At 42.9% G+C, this 22,438-nt stretch overlaps 1 protein-coding gene across 1 annotated transcript in view; it reads left to right on the top strand.

The window, feature by feature from the left end:
* The window catches only part of NAA16 (N(alpha)-acetyltransferase 16, NatA auxiliary subunit), a 468,335-nt gene that overhangs the window by 230,829 nt on the left and 215,068 nt on the right, over positions 1–22,438 (top strand). The window contains 2 exon segments of the mRNA XM_029602955.1: positions 8,440–8,487; positions 8,490–8,545. Of these exon segments, the coding sequence (XP_029458815.1) occupies positions 8,440–8,487; positions 8,490–8,545 (104 nt within the window).

The following is a 22,438-nucleotide window of genomic DNA, read 5'->3' as shown; positions in this document are numbered from 1 at the left end:
GATCAATTATGAGAAATCGAAACTGGAACCCACTCAAACTTTACAGTTCATAGGAGCCTATATCGACAACGATCCACGACAAGGCTTTCCCTACCTCCCCGAGAGCATTAACTCTGTCCACAACTATCTACGACTCTACTTCTCTTCACAGTGCAACAATGCCAGCTCGGCAAGTCCGCACTGTTCTGGTACAAAATGCAGGTGCCATCTGTGTAGTTCCACACACACGCCTTCATATGAGCCGCCTACAATGGGGCCTCAAACTCCAATGGAACTTCAATATCTGCAACCACTGTCCACAACCTGTTGTCCTTAACCAACAGCATGAAGCAGGACCTACAATGGTAGTTTGCTCCCATTAAACGCTTCCATGGGTTCCCCACCGAGACCCTTCGACATCAGGTGATTCTAACCACAGATGCATTTCCCAAAGGTTGGAGAGCTCATCTGGAAACCGTTACAAACACAAGGTCTATGGACCTCGTACGAGCGAAACACTTTTTACATCAACCTTCTGGAGCTGAGAGCTGTGTACAATGCCCTTCGACGCCTTCAAAAGTTCCCTTCAAGGAAAGATAGTCATGATACCTCAGACAATCAAGTGGACCATGTTCTGTATCAATAAAGGAGGAGGGTCCCGGTTCATGGAACCTCTGCAAGGAGGCAGTACAAATATTGGAGTGGGCTCACCAAAGATCCATTTCCAATACAGGCCAACATAACCTGCCAGGGATTCACAACTCCAGAGCAGACAAGCGTCAGCAGAATTTTTTCGGCCACACGAATGGGAGCTGAACCCAGAAGTAACTCAAGATCTTTTTACAAACGTGGGGTCCTTCCCCCGCAGTCGATCTGTTTGCAACACAGAAACAACAGGAAACTAGAGAACGTCTGCTCAGTTTACCACCGAGCCCTCTCAGACTCGCTCCAGACACCTTTCTCATCGACTGGTCGCCATGACCTACTCTATGCATTCCCCCGAATAACCACTCATCTCTCGCACATCCAAAGATGTTATCGAGGACCAAGCGGATCTGATCCTAATTGTGTCCGCATGGCCCACGGCAACCATGGTACAGTTACCTACTCAGACTCTCAATCCGCAACCCGATTCCCTGGGTGAAAGTCCGAACATTCTCACCCAGGGTCAAAGGGAACACTATTACATCCTCTTCACTCCTCCCTACACCTCACGGCGTGGAGATTGAAAGGATCGCTTACCAGCAGTTGAACATTTCCTCCTGCCCTATAGGACATACTATGTCCTCTCAGAAACTATCAACCAGACTCAATTATCAAAGAAAGTGGTCACTCTACAATTCCTGGTGTACATCACTGGGTATCGACCTGTTGACTTGCCCACCTGAACAGCTTCTTTCATATCTCCATCTATTGGTACAACAAAGGACTTGCTAACGTCCTCCTTACGTGTTCATTTAAGTACTATAAGCCATTTACCCATACCCCTCTAGATGGAGGGCCTATTTCATTTTATTTATTTTTATTTGCAATTTTTATATACCCGGGCATTTGTTTAGTACCTCACAATCGGTTCACAGATAACAGAAACATTGCAGCTGTGCGAACTAGAACAAACATATGCAACAGTGCTTTACAATAAACTTATTTAACCAGGGGGGGAGGGGGGTAAACAGTGGAAACAATGGAAGGGAAAAATCAAATAGTGCTACATAGGAAATTCTCGCTGAACTTATGTCTGTAAATAAATAGAATGAGTTTTATAAAACACAATTGGGAAAAAGAGAGAAGCTGGGCCTGAGAGAAAGAAATAGGATAATAGTCTTATGTCCAGTTGAAAATACAATAGATATGAGTAAGTTGCCAATAAGACGATAGGTGTTGTGAGAGAGACGGGATGTACACTTAAGTAAGTTAGTGGGCAAGGCTGTAGGAGTAAGAGAGAAAAGGAGAGCGTAAAGTTAAGTATAATCCTGTAGGAAAAGCATGTTTTCAGTTTTTGCTTAAATTTATTGGGCATGTTTCTTGCCGTAGCTCCGTTGTCATTTTGTTCCAGCAGCTCGGCCCGGCTGTGGTTGTCGGCACACGCTTCCTAGTCGACTCAAGAGTGGTGGTTTTAAGTGTGGGGGTGTGTAGGGTGGCTGCATGTGGTGTTCTAGGGGTTCTGGAGTGTTTGTGGAAGTAAAGATCATTATTGACACCATGTCATGTTTCATTGTGTAGGGGTCTTGTGTATTAGAGATAAGGTTTTTGAACATGATTCTCTGTGCAATGGGGAGCCAGTGCAGATCTCTGAGTATGGGAGTAATATGTTCCGATTTTGGTGTTGGTGAGTATGCGTGCTGCAAGCATTTTGAAGCATTTGTAGTGGTAGGATGATAGTTTTTGGGTAGGCCTAAGAAGAAGGGCATTACAATAATCAACTTTCAAGAAAATGAGGTATTGCAGTACAGTACGGAAATCATGTTGGTAGAGTAATGGTCTTAATTTTTTTTAGAGTGTGTAGTTTGAAGAACCCATCTTTATGGTGGTGTTGATATGCTTTTTAAAGTTAAGGTGGTTGTCTAATGTGACCTCCAAGGATTTAACAGTGTTAGCGATGTCAGGAGGAGTGAGTGATGTGTGAGTGGGCAGCAATTGTGTTTTGTGATTCTGTGGGGAAATGACCATAAGTTCTGTTTTATATCAGGGTTAATAACCAGATTGATGCTAGTAAGGAGGTTACTAATGGCGGTGAGGGCAGTATCCCATGTTTTAAAGAGCATCATTAAGGGAGACAGTGATGGGGATAACAATTTGTATGTCATCTGCATAGATGAAGTACATAAGGCCAAGTTCTGTAAGTAGGTGACAAAGAGGGAGGATATAAATATTAAAGAGAGTAGAGGAGAGGGCAGATCCTTGTGGTACTCCGTGATTTATATTGTACGGTTGCGATTTCATGGTTTTCGAAATTGACTTTGTATTGCCGTCCTTGTAGGAAGGTTTCATACCATTGCAGTGGTGTGTTAGCTATGCCGATTTCCTTGAGCCGTGTAATGAGAAATGTTGTGGTTAATAGTATCGAAGGGCCGCGGAAATGTCAAGCATGGCTAGTAGGAAGGATTGACCTTTGTCGAATCCAGTAAGTATGGTGGTTGATTAGAGAGATGAGCAGAGTTCAATGCTCATAAATGTTGGAAAACCATGTTGGCAATGGTGAAAGAATTTTAAATTTTTCTAGGTGTTCAGTGAGCTGCGTGTTTACAATTTTTTCAAGGATTTTCGCTATGAAGGGAAAGGTTGGAATAGGTCAGTAATTGTTTAGGTCAGAGGTATCAGCTTTGGGCTTTTTTAGAATAGGTTCTGATGATAGCTTGTTTAAACATGTTAGGGGGATTTCTCCGGTACCTAATGAGCAATTGATAATTTTAGCAGTTGGGGGTGCTATGATTTCAGGGGTGGAGAGAAGATATTTGGTGGGTATAGTGTCACTTGGATGTGTGGCAGGTTTCATTTTTTTAATGGTATTTTGAATCTCTAGGGACGTGGTGGGTTCGAAGGCATTAAATATAGCAAAGGAATCATGTGGGATGGTTCTGGTCAGGGGATTATTACCAGGGAGCCGTGCCATGATTTTAACTAGTTTCTCATGAAAGTATTTAGCTAAGTTCTCACTTTTGGGCTTGGGCATCTTTATTACAGGTGCGGAGTGGTATTGGTTTTAGTCATTTGTGTTACTATGTGAAGAAGCATTTGCATTAATTGGCAGTCATGTATTTTTTTTGCATGGTAATTTTTTTTTGCGTTTAGGGTTTGCTCACGATATATACGTAGGGTTGCTCTGTAAGTATTTCTTTTTGTGAGGGAGGGGTTATTACGCCAATCTTTTTCTAATTTCCTGAGGGTGCGTTTTAGAGCTGTCAGTTCAGGGGTGTACCAAGATTTAAGTGAAGATTTGGAGTGGCCAATTTTTTTTAGTGCGAAAAGGGGCAAAGGTCATTGGCAGTGTTCCCAGTGAATAGAGTACCATGATGTGATTGCTGAGTTGATGTCAGCTAGTTCAAGATTATGAAGTTTTTGTTGAATGCAACAGTGAGATTCATCGATAGAACATGATTTGTGGATCTGTATAGTTTAGTAGGTTCTGGGAGTTGGGGTGAGGGTGTTTCGTTTAAGGGTGGAGGGTAGTGTGTAGGAGGTGGTGATCTGACCATGGAACAGCAGTGCTAATAGGGTCACTCGAGGAGATGGGTTTGTTAATGAAAATCAGATCTAGGGTATGACCATTTTGATGAGTAGGGTCAGTGACAATCTGTGTGAAACCAATAGCTTTGAGGGATGATAGGTTTCACAGGCATTTGATAGTGGGATGGAGTCAACATGTATATTGAAATCTCCTAAGATGATGGCAGGTTTGTCAATTTCAATATTCTGGGCAATAAATTCAATTATGGGAGAAGGATTTTTTGAAAGAATGCCAGGGGGAATATATACTAGACAGATCTGCAGGTGAAGAGATTTAAATAACCCAATCTCAAATTTTGGGGTAATTTGCACAGGATGTGACGTTAACTGCAATTCTTTTTTTGCAGCGAGTAGTAACCCAACTCCTTTTTTTTTTTTTAGGTCTTGGGATTGAATAGATGTCATAGGTGTCATTTGATAATTGATTAAGTAGGACGGTATCAGTTTCCTTTAGCCAGGTCTCAGTTATGGCGCAAATATCTGGCTTATCAGTGAGTATATCATGGAGTATATTGGGTTTTTTTGTGATGGATTGCGCATTAAACAGTATGATAGCTAGAGTCGTGAGAATTGTGTGATTGGTGTGAGCATGATTGGGATGAGGTGTCTGTTCATTTGTTGAGGTTTCATGAGTGTGTCTGTGTATGGCCGATAGTTATATTTGAGTATGGGAATGGGGTTGTTTAGCTGAGATGTTTAAAGATACGGAGTTTTAATAGGAATGGTATGGGCGAAGATAGGGAGGGGGGAAGTAGGAAAGCAGGTTAGGGAAAGGAGGAAAATAGGCTATTTGTAAGGATTGTAGAGGGGCAACGCTAAGGGGCACGACAAGGGGCAGGCTCCTTTATGCCTGTGTGAGAGGGAGATTTAAAAGCAGATTCTTTTAGTTTCTGTTACGTAGTCCAGCTGGGGGAGGGGTTAACAGCCACGAGGAGGAGAGGGTCCAATGGAGGGCTTGGGTGCAGGAGAAATCTCAATCCTAGCCCTGGATCCTGGCTTGGAGAGCAGTTGAACAAGCAGAAATGAAGGTACCTGCATAAGAGGGAGATTTAAAAGCACATTCTTTTAGTTTCTGTGACGTAGTCCAGCTGAGGGAGGGGGTTAACAGCCACGAGGTGGAGGAGGAGGAGGAGAGGGTCCAATGGAGGGCTGGGTACAGGAGAAATCTCAATCCTAGCCCTGGATCCTTGCTTGGAGAGCAGTTGAACAAGCAGAAACAAGCATACCTTAGTATTCAGGTTTATGAAAGGCGTATTACACCTCTGTCCACCCGTACAGAAACCACCAGTACAGTGGGACATCAACATAGTTCTCGAGCAGTTGATGCTTTCGCCCTTTGAACCTTTAGAAACTTGTACACCTTTGCTACCTTTCCTGGAAGGTGCTCTTTCTGGTTGCTTTAACTTCTGCAAGAGAGTGTAGTGAATTGCAAGCCTTAGTTGACTACCCTCCTTATCTGCAATTTCACCATGACAAAGAGACCTTATGCACTCACCCTAAATTTCTACCAAAGATGATCTCCAGTTTCCACATCAACCAGACCATCACCTTGCCCACATTTCATCCTAATCCTCATGCTAATGAGAAAGTTACACACTTTAGATTGCAAACGTGCACTAACTACAAGGGCACGTTTTCAGCTAACCGACCTTCACAACTCTTTCTTTCTTTTAATCCAAATGCTCCAAGGCGTCCTGTAACAAAAAGAACTTTATCCACTTGGATATCAAACTGTATACAGTTTTGTTATCAACAAAGGTCGCAAACTTTATCTGAAGCACATAAGGCGCATCAGGTGTGTGTCATGGCAGCCTTGATCGCCTCTCTACATTAAGTTCCTATCATAGACCTATGTAAGGCAGCGACACACTGGTCATCGCTTCACACCTTCACATCCCACTATTGTTTAGATAAGCAAACGGTGAATGATGCCTTAGTGGGGCAGACTATCCTTCAGAAGATCACAGATTACATATAATTACAGCCTTCATAGGAACTGTCCGCTATATTGAGCAAAAAAAAGAAAAGATTTTCATTAATGCACATTACCTGCTCAATATGTCAGCTGGGGACTCCCAGACAGCATGGCTAATTCCAGCCGCTTATCTACGTGAAAAGAGTAAAGTTGCTTACTGTAAACGGTGTTTTCCGTAGATAGCAGATGAATTAGCCATGCTGGACCCTCCCGCCTCCCCGGACAGTTCTAGCATACCTAACTAAACGCTTTGATACTGACTGAGGAGCCTGAGGTAATCCTGTCAGGATACAGGAGGGAGCACCTAGCTGAAAGATTTTGAGAGACTTCGAGAGCTCTGCCACCTAGTGGCACAGAGACGTACCTAGACAGCATGGCTAATTCATCTGCTATCTTACGGAAAACACCGTTTACGGTAAGCAAACTTGCTCTTCTCAGAAATTAACTCCTGCTGGCACCGGGCAAGTATACAGAAAAGCAGAAAAAACTGCTTTTCTGTACAACTCTCCGACTTAATTTCATCGTGATATCAAGTCGGAGGCCCCAAAAATAAAAAATAAAAAAATAATCTTAAAAGAAAAATAAAAACCGCCCGCAGGTTGGAAAACGGATGCTCATGGATGCCGGCAGAAGTTTGCCGGCATCCATGTTCCGAACCCGTGGCTGTGAGCGGGTTTGACATCCGACGCCGGTAAAATTAAGCATCAGCTGTCAAACCCGTTGACAGCCGCCGCTTCCGCCAATAAGAAGGTGCTAGGGACGCGCTAGTGTCCCTAGCGCCTCCTAATTAGCGCAGGCCCACATTTGAATACTGAATCGCGCGCCCAGGTGAGGGGCCTGGGTGCGCGTTGGGAGAGTGTGGCGCTCGCCTCGGAGCGCCGGCTCTCCCGCGCAGTTTACTGAATCGGCCTGAAAGTTGGTTATTTTTGGAAACTAGATTTGTTTTGGCCAGCATTTTAGGGAAAGAGATTCTTACCTCTGACTTAAAAATTCCAGAATTTTATTTAGATTGACCATTTCTTAATACAATAAAGACTTCATAGAATAAACAATGCAGAGTAAAATATACATGATACAAATTATATTTATTTATGCCACCATACCTCCAATGAATGGGACAATGTCATGCTAACTCTAGGTCTTTGTAACAGCAATTTGGTTAATAAATAGCCTTGCCTAATTTAGTAAGCTTTTCTCCTCCATAAACACAAAATTGGAAAGTAAGCCTTAATAAATCAGGCCTGAAGTTTAGGTAACGTAGTAGATGACAGAAAAGAGCAATTGACCAATCCTGTATGACCATTTAATCCTGTTCTGTAATACTAAGTATATATCTTTTCTTCTGTTCTTATCTCAGCTGTCAGCTATAGATCTTAAGATAATTTTTACCATTCCTCTTTAGTACTCTATTATGGGTAAATGAGCATACAAGATTCCCTATTTAATTCATACCCAGCACCTCTTCCTTCTCATATCTGACCGCAAAGTTTACTAATCTTACAGCTAAATCAAAACAAAAAAAGAGTCCAAGGTTATTGGGTATATATACTTAAAGTGCTTTAAAACATGTTCTGAACTACAGGTGGATGCTTGAAATGTCTGGGCTGGCTGACATCTGTTTATAGAGAGATACACTTATTGCTGCCAACCAAAAACTTATTTCAGAAAACTTTCATTGGGTCCCTTCTATTTTTTGGTCAATCTTATAGCTACAATATTAGCATGGGCTTTTGCCTGAACATCTAATTCCTAAGTGGCCATGACCTTTTCAGACAGTAGCCTGCCACCACCTACCCTGCTGTGCCAACCCAGCTGGTATTTCCTAAGGCATTGTAGCTTACATAATGTCAAATTTAATAGTAAATTATATCATATGTCATGCTACATTTCTATATATAGGCGGTTGGGGACCTCACTCCTATGGTTCATCAATTGTTGATTCTACACAGTTAGTTGATTATTCCTGGTTCTACACTGCCTCTCAGACCAGCCTCCACCCTAATTTGGTAGACTATTAGATTATCCTGTCTACGTTTCTTTTTAATCTTTACTCTTGAGTTATAAGCCTGCTGGTACCAACCAGTGGTCCCCCCCCCCATGCCTGTGATGTCACTAGGTTATGCTTCTGCTGTCTCTTCACTTTTGGAAACTAAAGAGCCTCTGTGTTATCCCATGCCTTTTCAAATTTATTACCATACTGCATCAGTTTTAGAGAAATGTATATGTTAAATTGTAACCAAATGCACTTTTGTTTTCAGGTGAAAAATGTCAAGAATTATTGGATAAGTTCCTGAGAGTTCACTTCAGTAAGGCTGCCCACCCTTGTTTACCACACTGAAATCTTTATATAATAATTTAGAAAAGGTAAAATGTCTATTCATATAATCATTGAACTACTAATTTATTAATATAAGCATACACATATATATTTAAGCAGGTTTCTTACATCTTGATCTTTTGCTTAAGGATCGTGTCACTTTCTGTGTGACAAGAATGACTACCATTGTTTTATTTTAATTAAATGACAACTCTGAAATAAACCTGGGCTGAAAAACTCTGACAGAAACCCAGTCAATTCTGTGGGGTAATTCTCGTTCTTCCCCAAGACTATTGGCCACAGGGTTCTGTCCTCTCCCCTGTTCTTCTTAGTATTTATATAGATTTCTTATAGATGCTGGGAATTTTGAGGTTGATTGTCACATCTTTGTTACGATAACCAGCTCTGTGTTGATATCTAGCTCCTTGTAAGGGTGGGCAAAGACTAACTATCAGGAATTGCTAAATTTAAATGCATGTCTGATGGCAGTGGGTTCACAGTTGTAATCCCATAAATTAAAACTTTTAAACTGAAATCCTTCCAAATTGAAGGTATTGTGAGTATCTAGGGTGATGCAATAATTTGTTTTGAGAGTGAATTTAGAATCTGGTAAGGTGGTACATAGTCAGAACTCTGTCTGTGGAATTGCAATTTGCAGTCATTTATGTGGTTGTAGCTTCAATTACACTAGCTGTGCCCATATTTGGATAAAGATGATCTGGCTACAATTCCTCTATTACAATGTGAATAGACTACTATAATGCTGTGTCATGGTTTACCCCCTGAGAACATTCAGAAGGTTATAATTACTCCAGAATAGTGCTGCAAGGTTGTTAATGGGGAAGAAGGCCACATCACCCTAATTCTAAAGGAGTTACAACTGGGACTTGTTGAAAATAGGATTAAATTTGTTTTAGCATTCAGCCAGGTGAATCCAGAACTAGTGGGTTATGCACCTCTAACAGCAGATGGAGACTGAGCAAAACTGACATACAACTGCAGTGACATCATCCTGCCAATATTCTCTCCATCTCCAGTAGATGGACGTGCATCTCCCTACTGGGGATTGCTTAAAAAAAACACTTCTTTTTTTTTTTTTTTTTTTTTTTTATTCAAAGGAGAACAGAAAAATTATTCGCCATGCTCTCCTGTAGTGATCCCTTATGGGTTCCTCCCTCAGTCAAGAATTCCTGAGGTGATTTCTCTTTGGATCCTTCTCTCAGATGAATGCCTTGGTCAAGTAGCTGGTTTTTCAGCCTGCATGGTCTTAGCTGTAAACCAAACCCCCCCCCCCCCCCCCAAAAAAAAAAACCAGCTGAAAGGCAAGTAGATGCAGGAGCCCAAGTGTGAAGGTGAAGGTCTTTACCCTCTTCCCCCCCACAGCCGGAGACAGATCTTCTACTCAGTTGGGACGGGCTGAGCTCAGGTAAAGGGGTATTAAAAAAAAAAAAAAAGGGAGGAGTTAAGTGGGGATTTCCACTCTCTCCCGGTCTCTATGCTTGGCGTGCCGATCCGATGGTCATCTCCCCACCTCTGGGGGAGCTTAGGGACATTGTAGGTTGAGCAGAGGCCTTTTTTTTGCCTAGGCCCTTGCTTTTAGGTTGTCTTGTTCACCGTGTGATAGGCTGCGGCGGCATTTTTGCACGTTTTCTCTGCGCAAGACTGCCCTCTTCAGTTTCTGCAGTTCATGCTTGTGCGTCCAGGTTGTACGCTTGGGTGCATAGGAGCGCCTACAGGGTGCCCAGTTGTGTGCGCGCGCACACGCACTGATTTGTGCGCACTACCTGAGCATCCTGGTGGGTGCTCAGTTTGTGTGCTTATCAAGGCACAGTGTTAGGACCCCAGTTTTTTGCAGCATGAACACAGCTGGGTGCACTATTATCAGATGCCTGCCTAAGCGACTTGCCCTATGTGTTGCTTGACATTCGAGCATTCCAACCTGGCATTCTCTCCAACTTGTTAGTGCTGTTGGGAAGCTGAGGGAGAATTGCCTCTGTCTGATTTTACTAAGCCTGATTCTTCTTAGCCTAGTGCAGGAATAGAGAAAGAGCTGCCAGAGGTGTCATCTGATTTTGGGTCTTCCCTAACTGGTTTGTCAGCAGGGGAAGGTAGTTCAGTGGTGCAGGTCCGATGCCCTTGGTTTTCGCATGACTCTGCCTTTTCTTGGGTAGAATTTTTTCAAAGACTGCAATCCTTTCTTCAGGCGCATTCCGAGGCCTGGTGAAGTCAGAATCGCAGGCTGTGGATTTCTGCACACTTGGTGCTGTGGGTAAGATTCGAGTAAGCCTAGATATGTTGCGGCCCTCCTCGACAGGGACCCAGATGGCACAGATGATGAAGCTGATCCTTACTCCCTGGAGGATGGGGAAATACTTCTGGGATTCGAGCCATATAGAACTATGTTAAGGTTCTTTCATAGAGATGAGTTACCAGCTCTGATTTCCCAGACATTGAAGATGTTGGGAGCTCCGGGGGCAGAATCTGTCTGAGCCATAGAAAAATCCCATTTTGATTTCTTTGCGTAAAGCCTCTTGTTTCTTTACTATTATAGAGCCCATTCAAGAATTGATTGATCTTGAATGAAATGCCCTGGAAGCTAATTTTAAAGGGGGACGAGTCTTGGAAGGACTGTACCCCTTGGATCTAACTGCGAGAGAACAGTTGCGTTTTCCGAAGGTGGATGCGCTTGTGTGTGCCGTTACCAAGTGGACAACAATCCCCATAGAAGGGGGCGCACGGCCTTGAAGGATCCACAGGATAGGAGAATTGAGGCTATCTTTATGTAGGCTTTTGAAGCAATGGAAATTAATTTGCAGATAGCTTCCTGTTATTCCCTGGTGGTTTTGCTCTTGTTTACTTCTCTCTCAGGAGGTTGATGAATCTGGTGTGAATTCCAGGGCAGTGATGGAACTAGCAGCTGCCTTTTTGGAAGATGTGGGCTGCGATTTTATCCACATTTTGGCCAGAGGGGTGGCTTCAGTAGCAGTGGCTAGGCGTCAGCAATGGCTGAGAAATAGGTTGGCCGATACAACCTCGAAGTCTAACCTTACGAAATTACCCTTTAAAAAGGCTTGCTCTTGTTTGGGAGTGAGCTGGAGAAATGGCCAGTAAATGGGGTGAGTCCAGGTTCTTCGATTACCAGAGGATAAGAGACACAGGCTCTGTGTGCTCCTTCAGCACGAGAGGTTGTACCAAGGGGATTCAGACATTTTTGATCCTACAGAGGAGCGCTTTTCAGAGGACGCGACCAGCAGTGGATTCATGAAGTCGGACCGGCCCGGGTATTCGCCGCCCAGGACACATCACGTGGTCTGCCGAGCGCGGCTCTGTCACGGCCGCGCACAGCAGACCACGTGACTGGAGCGATCGGCCCACCAGGGGATGCCCGATCCCCCGATAGGCCAATCCGCCCCTGGACGCGACCTTTGGGTAGGTCTCAGTCCTTTTGTCCCATGCAACCCAGATGGGGGGCGCAGGCTTGGATAATGGAGCATCCCAAGCTTCCCAATGAAGGTGCACCAATCCACTCCCGGAAGCAGGTGATAGCAACCTCTCTTTTTTTTTTTTATCAGAGGTTGCTTGAGATCGTCAGATCAGTGGGTTCTGGAGGTGATAAGAGATGGCTATGTGCTGGAGTTTCACAGTGTTCCTCAGGACATGTTCATGGTGTCTACATGCAGCTCTCTGAAAAAGAGACAGGTAGTGGAGTGTACATTAAGACTCCTCAGCTTGCGGGCTGTCGTTCCATTGCCCATGTTTCAAAAAAATACAGTCCGATATTCCATTAATTTTGTTGTGCCAAGAAGGAAGGCGCTTTTCGTCCCATCCTGGATCTCAAAAGGGTTAACCGTCATTTGGCGTGTGACTTGTTTTTGCATGTAAATGTAAACCTTACGCTCAGTGATAATGGCAGTACAGTTGGGGGAGTTCCTGATGTCTCTGGATTTGTCCGAGGCATACCTGCATATTCCCTATCCGGCTAGAGCATCAACGATTTCTGCGTTTTCTGATTTTGAGGTGTCATCAGTTTCGAGCACTACCTTTTGATTTGTCCACTGTACCCAGAACCTTTTCCAAGGTTGTGGTAGTGGCGGAGTTGAGAGAGGATGGGATCCTGGTACAACCGTACTTGGACGATTGGCTGATTTTGGACAAGAATCTGGAAGAGAGCCTCCAGGTCTTGCGCAAGGTGATCTTTTTGTTGCAGGAGCTAGGTTGGGTGGTTTACCTGGCCAAGAGCAATCTTCAGCCATCACAGTTGCTCTAGAGTATCTTGGTGTTCAGTTCAGCATGAAACAGGGCAGGGGTGTTCCTACCAAAGGGCCAACCCTTTACTCGATTCATCCTGCAAAATTCCAGAAGCTGATGGCACAGGTGTGTCTATTGACGAACACAATACGCCCGAAAGTGTGACCCTATCTACAGATGCATGGATCGATGGCGGTGACCCTGTAGGTGGTACATGGTTGAGGGCACATAGGCGTGCACTGCTGTCTTGTTGGAACCCACGGTCTCAGGACTATTTGGTTCGGCTTCACCTGCCGATGGAAGTCTGCACTCCTGGATATTCCATCTGTTCGTCACGTCCAGCTCTCAGTAACAAGAGACTGTGCTTTCTCGGTTACAGCACCCATTTTTTGGAACTCTTTTTTAGCGATGGAACTTTGGTTACAAGACAACCTCAAAAATGTAGACTACTTTAAAAAAATTTTAAAAAGCTTTTTATTGAAGCAGGCATTTTTTTTGACAGTGGTTTGTCAGACTTATTTTATTATTTATTTACTTATTTATTTTAGGCTTTTGTATACCATTGTTCCATCGTTTATCACAACGGTTTACATAGAGCAGAAATTAAAATTTGGAAATACAATACAATCAAATGAAATATCAAGAATAAAATATAGTAAAATAAACAATTGCTTAGGCCATTTTTGTGTTAAGTGATTAAGAAATTTAAGAAATGAAATGAAATGAAAAAATGCACTCAACTGCAGTGGTGGTTAAAAGCAGATTATCTAAGAAAGGGGGTTTCCCTAAGATCACCGGACTGGCTAGTATTCATGACAAATTTGAGCCTCCAGGAGTGGGGAGCTTGCTGTCAGGAGCTGACAACGCAAGGGTGCTGGAATGCAGAAGAGTCTCTCTGGAATACCAATTGGCTGGAAGCCCGTATAGTCTGGTTGGCATGCTTGTGGTTTGGCGACCGATTGCAGGGTCAAGCGGTCCGAATAATTTCAGACAGTGCAAGGCAGTGGTGTACATTAGTCGGCAGGGAGGAACCAAGAAGCCAGCGAGTGTCACAGGAAATAGCCCAACTTATGGAATGGGCAGAAGTGCATCTTCAGGAGATCGCAGCCTTGCACATTGCAGGAAAAGGCAACGTACAAGCCGATTTTTCTCAGCAGACAGTCTGGATCCAGGAGAATGGGAATTGACAAACAAGGCATTTCAGCATGGTAGTCTATCATTGGGGCCTTCCTTTTCTGGACCTACTGGCAACTTCTTGCAATGCGAAGGTTCCTTGCTTCCTCAGTGGCAGGAGAGATCCAAAGTCCTTGGGCATCGATGCCCTCATGCTGGAGTGGCCAGAGGGCAAACTGCTGTATTCCTTTCCCCTGTGGCCCATGTTGGGCAGAACGATTGGGAAGATTGAGAGTCACAGCAGGATGGTGCTTCTGGTGGCACCAGATTGGCCCAGGAGACCATGGTATGCAGAGTTGTGAAGGTTCCTGGTGGACTCTCCCCTCTGGTTTCTGGCACAGAGGGATTTCCTACGGCAGGGGCCTGTTCTTCATGAAGATCCTACTCTATTTTAACTTGCGGTATGGCCCTTGAGAGGGCTCGGTTTGTGAAGTGTGATTGCCACCTTGCTACAAGCGAGAAATATCTCCACTTTCTTACCTATCTGCAGGTTTGGCGAGTGTTTGAGGCTTGGTTTGAAGATAATGGGGTTCCTCCTCATTCGGTTAAGATCCTGCTCATTTTGGAATTTTGCAGGATGAATTGAGAAGGGTTGGCCCTTAATTCCTTAAAGGTACAGGTGGCGGCTCTTGCCTGTTTTCTGAGGTCAGGTGAATGGTGGGCCTTTGTTGTCTCATGCAGATGTGGCCCGTTTCTTGTAAGGAGTGAAGCATCTTTGTCCTTCCAGTGACCTTGTGGAGTCTTAATCTAGTTATGGGTTTTTTAGTGGGCCCTACTTTTCAGCTGATACCTCAAGGAAAGTTTATGCTACTGAACTTGAAAACGGTGTTTCTTGTGTCAATTTGTTCTGCACATTGAGTATCCGAACTGCAGGCCTTGTTTTGCGATACAGTTGTGTACTGTCCCTTCCTTTTTGCCAGAAGTGGTCTTGGATTTTCACTTGAATCAGTCTATTTCCCTGCCATCTCTGTATAGGGAAAGAGATGCGGAGGAATATCACCTGTTACAGCCCTTGGGTGTCGAGGCATTTCTTGAGTTATTTGGAGTTTTCTAAACCTCTCAGGAAGGTGAATCGCCTGTTTGTTCTCCATTGTGGAAGTAAACAGGATGAGCTGGCTTTGCGGGCTACAATAGCCCGCTGGATTAAGGAGATAGTCATAGCCATGTGTGTGGATGCTGAGCAGCTGTTACATAGTCAAATTAGGTCTCATTCCACTAGGGCTCAGGCGGTTTCAAGGGCAGTGGTTAGATTGTTGTCTTCCGTCAACATTTGCTGAGCTGCAACGTGTTCCTCTTTACACACCTTTTCCAGGCATTATCGTCTGGATGTTCAGGCCTGGGAGGGCACAATTTTGACTGGACCGTGGTCAGTCTCCTGCCCTGTTCAGGAGTAGCTTTGGTACATTCCACTGGTTCTGAACTCACCTGTCTGAATGCTAAGAAAGGAGAAATTACTACTTACCCTGATAATTTCCGTTTCTTTAGTACAGACAGGTGAATCCACCTTCCTGCCCTTGGCTGCCGAATGGTTGTGCTATGGTCCTCCTGCCTGGCTGCATGTTCCAGGGAGTACTGGTAAGTGTCAATCCACTCCCTAGACTAGCGTTATTGCACTCCTTCTCTGAGCTCAGTGGTTTCTTGTTAACTGGATGCTGGAATGGTTGTCTGTTAATAATCAAATTTTGTTAGTTTGTCTTCAGTTGGCTTTTGCAAAGAATACTGGTGGGTTGATGTCACTGCAAGTTATATATACCATGGTGTCAGCTTTGCTCCATCTCCATCTGCTGGTAGAGGTGCATCACCTACTGGTTCTGGATTCACCTGTCTGTACTTATAGAAAAGGAAATTATCAGGTAAGTAGTAATTCTTCTCCATTCTTACACTGGTCTTTAAAAGTTTAACTCAACAGGGTCAGTTTATTGAAGTAACTTGTTGCATTATAAACCAATTTTTTGCTCCATAAGACGCACTTTTTTTCCCCATAAGTGGGGGGAAAATGTCTGTTCATCTTATAGAGCGAATATAAAAATAAATAAATAAATAAATAACTACAAAAACCCCCCCCCACCCTCCTGACCCCCCCCCCCAAGACTTGCCAAAAGTCCCTGGGGGTCCAGGAGCAATCTCCTGCACTTCAGCCGTCTGCTGCCAGTATTCAAAATGGCACCGATAGCCTTTGCCCTTACTGTGTCACAGGAGCTACCAGTGCCATTGGTCGGCCCCTGTTACATGGTAGGCGTTGCCCTTACTATGTCACAGGAGCTACCGGTGCCATTGGTCAGCCCCTGTGACATGGTAGGAGCAAGGGACGGCTGACGCCATCTTGGCAGGGGCCGTCCCTTGCTCCTACCATGTGACAGGGGCCGACCAATGGCACCGGTAGCCCCTGTGACATAGTAAGGGCAAAGGCTATCGGCGTCATTTTGAATACTGGCAGCCGACGCCCGAAGTGCAGGAGATCGCGCCTGGACCCCTGCTGGACCACCAGTGACTTTTGGCAAGTCTTGGGGGGGGGGTTATAGTTAGTTAAATTTAAAGGGGTTGGTATGGGGGTTTTGTTTTGTTTTTTGTTTTTTTTTCAACAAAGAGAACGCTAAATGTTTTCTGATCTGGGGAGTGGTAAGAAATGGCCCTACCCAGACCTAAAAACAAAATGGGGACAAAAAAAATGTTATGCCCTCCCCTAATTTGCTCCATAAGACGCACAGACGCCCGGGAACAGAGCCAGTTTAGCACACCATTATTTTTTTTTTTTTTTAATTTTCCAGCTCTGAATCCTAGGTGCGTCTTATGAAGCGAAAAATATGGTAGCTCTTTCCAGCATGCTGTACTTGCTATTCCTTTGTTTTTAGCAACTAGATTAGTGGTTGCATGACACAGATCTTTTCAAAGGTTTCTTTTTGCCCCAAATGCTGGATAATTAGATTCCTTTGGAGGAAGGCTGGAGCTGAGTTAAGTCTCTCTTCAAAAATGATTAAGACTTGGATTTAATTTTCATGCCCCAGGGAGAGATTTAGTTTGGATCTCAGGCTAATTGCTATGTAGGCTGTATTTTTGTTATTTCTCTTGGTGTGGTCAATGTTGTAATATATAGTACTAAGATTGCTAATGTCATATTCACTCATGGGCAGGCAACACAAAGCTGCCACACAAGATGGTCAATGTCATTCAACAGTGCCGATTCGGTTCTTTATTCTCTCCTAGCCCAGAAACTTCTGGAGTTCTTTCTGGGCTAATGTCCCCATGCTCTTTTCCCTCAGTCTAATTTCGTCTGCTTTGCGAAACAGTCTCATTTTCTCCATCTCTCATTCGGGTACAAAAAGTCAAGGAACAACATCAAGAAAAATTGAAAAAAAGTAGGCTCCAGGATAAACATCTTTGGAAAGGAAGAACTCCTTTTAGATTATGTAAAAACTGCCTTCATAATATGGCCACTACGGTTAGCATGAGTTGTGTCTTTGCTGTTAGGTTCAGAGTATTATAGTGCATCGTGCAGGCCTTGTGGCAGAATTTTGCAGAGAACTCTGATTTATGGAGATTTAAAGCACTTGTATGAGGTGAAAACTTCTTCGGAGCTCAGGAAAACAGAGCCTCACAAGAAGAGATCTCGATCTTCATTGGATACCTCGGCTTCTAAAAGAATCAGAGATGGGTCATCAGTGCAAAGAGAAAAAGCAGATAAATCATTGGTGTATAGGTACTATGGAAAAATGGTGCCATGAACTAGAAGCATAAGAACAATGATGCTGAAACCGGATGGCGCAGACACTACCATGGCGGGACATCATGGAGCTATAAAAGCTAAGGACTCGTCAGTCTGTGCGATGAAACAGTTGACTCAGACACCTCATGGTACAAATGCATCAGCACCACCTAAGCATAGCACCAAATCATTGGCATGGAAGAAACAGCCAAACAAAAGCATTCCACCTCATCAACCTCATTAGAGGTATGTGAATCTCCCCCCCATTTTGCATCATCAGAGCTTGTCTGTGGCAACAATTAAGGAACTCGAGCTCTCTTTCCCGCAGTTCGCTGACTGTCATATATTCATCCAAAAACTTTGGAGTGCAGTTACTAGACAAAACTCTCACTATTTAAAAAAAAATATATAGTGGAGAGATTAAAAGATAAGTTAAAATCAAAGTATCTATCCAGTTCTCTTGGGAATCCTGAAGATCAACCAGTGGAAAGGACTATAGAAATATCAGGAGAAGACATGAGATCATGTTTGTCTGCATATACTATGTCCCATACATTATATTTGGAAGAGTATTTTACAAAAGGTCAGATCCACCCGATCTTCTATTTGATCCCTCCCCAGAATCAGAGCAGCAACTGTACCAGAGGATGCCACATATTCTTCATATATACAGAAGATATCTGTGTAACTTCCATTTAATCTACAAGAGGAAGAGGAAACTATAGAAATATAAGGAGTCCTTCAGTGCTTGCAGCCTGTGAAGCAATTTAAGCCTGTTCCCTTGCATACTGCCTTACTGGAAGTTGAGCTAAAACTCTGGAAAACACCTTTACATTTCTTCAGTAACTTCAGTAACTAAGAGCATCAACATAAAGTATCACATACAAAAATATCCAGGCCACGAGAAACCCCAATTACCTCACAAGTCTCTCTGAAGAATTGGCTGTGAGCAAAGCCAGGAAAATGAAGACAAATTCAAATTCACTTCCAGGTAAAGACCCTTTATTCCTTGATATTATATGGAAGAGGGTTTTCCAAGGTGCTGCACTGCAGGCTAAAATTGAGGCTCACCAGATTCAAATAACTAAATACTTATTTAATAATCTGCAGCACTTAAAGGAATATACACTGAAATTACTAGAACAAGAATTAAAAAGCTATATGGAAATTATGCAAAAGACAGAAGAATATGCATGCTACATAATCCACTCCATCTACGTTTCCTTCTACACTTCTGGGTTATCAACATCAGCCATGGTTGTGAGATGATTGGCCTGGATTGGGCATCTGAATTGAGAGAAGAAATTCATGAGAAGCAGACGCATTATGTGGGAGAAAAAAATCAATGAGACTGTAGAATGCATCAAATATCAAACAATGGCACTTAAATCTCTATCTGCCTGATAAATGGAAACTCCACCCAAAGGAGATATTTATTTATTTATTTAAAATATTTATATACCGTTCATAAAAATAAATTTTGTCAAAATAAAATTTTTAAAGGAACAATCAAATCAAATGTTTAAAATGTACATAAAAATTAATTAATAGCTAGAACAAATTCTAGCAAGGGGGGAGGGGAAGGGAATGGAATAAAAAAACGATATAACTAACAGGGAGGGGGGAGAGAGAAAGGGAGGAAGTGGGATGTATAGGAGCTATGGATGGGCCGATGTACTATGTTCAGATGATTGTAGGAGATACTGTTCAGATGATTATAGGAAACTAATCACACCGCAGATATTAGAATGCATACAATTATTACAAAGACCCATAGTGCTGCAACAACTTAATCAGCCTCAGCAGTAAATCCAACACCCACAATCAAGGCAATGAAGCAGAGAATATCAACAAGACAACCTCAGCAGCTTCCTCAAAGGCTTTCTATGGGGTTTTGACTACTAGAGAGCATTTCCACAAAACCCAAGCCTGCATTTCCAGATAGGGGGGAGATTGATTCTTTGAATGAAAAGGAAAATCGCAATGGACCATGGGTTTGCAGATCATTCATCAAGGTTACTTTTTCGACTCTTACCACCATAACTTCCCCCCCCCCCCCCCCCCCTTCAACAATATTCAACAACAATTAAAATTGTCGAAGGAAGTGAATGCACTTTTACAATCAAGAACAATGCAACCAGTCTCTCAAAATCAACAAGAGAATTTTATTCAAGGTACTTGCTAATTCCAAAGAACCTATGACTGCGGCACCTTTGAAATTTGTAACATGGAAAACATTTTTCCTAATTGCAGTAACCTCCGTATGCAGAATGAATAAACTCCATACACTCAGATTTAAAAAAAATCAAGTAGTTGTACACCCACATTCTAAATTGCTACCAAAAATTGTAAACTCAGTTCCATCTGAACCAAACTATAGTGTTGCCTTTTTTCCAAACATTGAAGAAACCAAACTTACTATATGGTTGATTTTAGAAAGGCAATTTTGTTTTATCTAGACAGAACTAAATCACACAAAAAATTCTCAACTATTTGAATCCTTTGAAAGCAAGGAAGGTCATCCTGTGACAAAAACATTACTATCTAGGTGTCATCTTCATTCTCTCTGAATCGTTTGATGCAGTCTCACTTAACCTCTTCTGACTCACTCAGAGCTCTGCACATGGCCTGGCTTAGAGTCAGCATTGTTCAGGAAGATAAAAGAAGATGGCAGATGTCCTTTGTCTAGGTGATAACCTTTTTGTAGAAAAACTCAGAGAAACAGTTGCTCAGATAAAAGAATAAAATGTGGTGGTCCAATCTTTCTCTTTCAGTGGATCCCAAGCAGTTCTCTTCTTTGACACATTCCTTCTATACTTATAAAAGGCTGTATTATAATATAACCATTATGACCTTTTCAGCAGTACTGCCTCCCACCACTTTCAGCCAGTCCTAGACTGAGAATGTTGTCAGCCTAAAATGATACAAAAGCCTAGCCTAAACGTAGGCCAAGTTTTTGATCCCTACAAACAATCAATAGTCCTGTTCCAAGAAGGGGGGGGGTGCAGAATCCAGACCTTTTTGGATGTATGGCACCAGATAACAAAGGACCTCTGGGTCCTTAAAATCATGAAATCTTGTTACTGTTTGCATTTCTCCCAGCTACCATTCCTTCCTCATTGCTTGACTCTCAATTCATATCCATCTCAACTGACATAGCTCCTTCTGGAAATACAATTGCTTTTTCAACAATGAGCAATAGAGCCAGTCCCTATGTTATAATATGGTTAGGACTTCTACTCCAGATATTTCTCCTCCCCAAGAAATCAGGGGATTGAGGCCCATTCTGGATTTGAGAGACTTGAACAAACATTTACTCGAAAAAGATTCAAAATGAATTCCCTCAGTATGATTATCCCCTACATAGTACTCCCTTTTTGGCCTGTTGGCAACTTTTAAGATATCTGCAAATGCCTTGCAGATGTAACAGCACATCTGTTGCTTGGGGATTTGACTTCCCATAACTGGACAACTAATAATCACCAGCAGTTCTGGTCACCGCATCTCAAAAAAGATATAGTTGCACTGAAGAATGTACAGAGAAGGGCAACCACAACAATAAAGGGGATGGAACAACTCCCCTATGAGGAAAGGCTGAAGAGGTTAGGGCTGTTCAGCTTGGAGAAGAGACGCCCGAGGGAGGATATGATAGAGGTGCTTAAAATCATGAGAGGTCTAGAACAGGTAGATATAAATCGGTTATTTACACTTCAGATAATAGGAGGACTAGGGGGCACTCCATGAAGTTAGCAAGTAGCACATTTAAAACTAATTGGAGAACATTTTTTTTACTCAGTGTGCAATTAAGCTCTGGAATTTGTTACCAGAGGATGTGGTTAGTGCAGTTAGTGTAGTTGGGTTTTAAAAAGGTTTGGATAAGTTCTTGGAGGAGAAGTCCATTAACTGCTATTAATCAAGTTGACTTAGGAAATGGCTTCTGCTACTACTGGCATCAGTAGCATGGGATCTTTTTAGTGTTTAGGTACTGGCCAGGTTCTTGTAGCCTGGTTTGGCTACTGTTGGAAACAGGATGCTGAGCTTGATGGACCTTTGGTCTGACCTAGTGTGGCAATTTCTTATGTTCTTAAGAAGTGTTGCTATCCCCGCACAAGACAATTTTATATTCTACAGCAATTGGAATTTCTAATGAATTTAGAGAAATCAAATCTAGTACTGACTCAAATTCCTTGTGACATAGATAAATTCTCAACAAGAGAGCTTTTCTTCCAACAGAATGAGCGAGTGCTGTGAGATCTCTCATTCACAAGTTACTGATCTTGCAGCACTCGACAGACAAAGCAATTCTAGTTTCTTTAGGGCATGGTGGCAGCACCTTCACATCCATTAACTGCAGTGGGTCTGCACTATCAATGGAAACAACTCACTCAGCCTTTGATAACCATGGTACAAATTTCCAGGGATATGAAGTAGGGGTTGCACTGGTGGTTAAACCACCACATACTTCAGGAAAGAGCTCCACTTTGTTCTCTTCCCCATCAAATGATCATAGCAACAGATGCCTTCACAAAAGGTTTGGGCTCCCATACAAGATTCTTTTGAACCCAGGGCATTTAGTCTCTTAAGGAAAGCCTTTTTCAGATCAATGGGCTGAAACTGAGAGCAATCAAGTACTCTGATAACCTTCACGATCTTCTTCAAAGGAAGAGTGTCTTGATTAAGCAGACAACCAAGTTGCCACATTTTATGTAACAAGCAGGGAGGTACAAGGTCATGAGTTGTCTACAGGAAGTATTGAATATTTTGCAGTGGGCAACTGGGAATCGAGCTGTCCTACAAGCCTCCTATCTTCCAAGCA

Source organism: Rhinatrema bivittatum, chromosome 5, assembly GCF_901001135.1.
Source record: "Rhinatrema bivittatum chromosome 5, aRhiBiv1.1, whole genome shotgun sequence".
Classification (NCBI taxonomy): Eukaryota; Metazoa; Chordata; class Amphibia; order Gymnophiona; family Rhinatrematidae; genus Rhinatrema; species Rhinatrema bivittatum.
The sequence above is the reverse complement of the archived record's forward strand: the minus strand, read 5'-3'. Positions and strand labels throughout refer to the sequence as shown.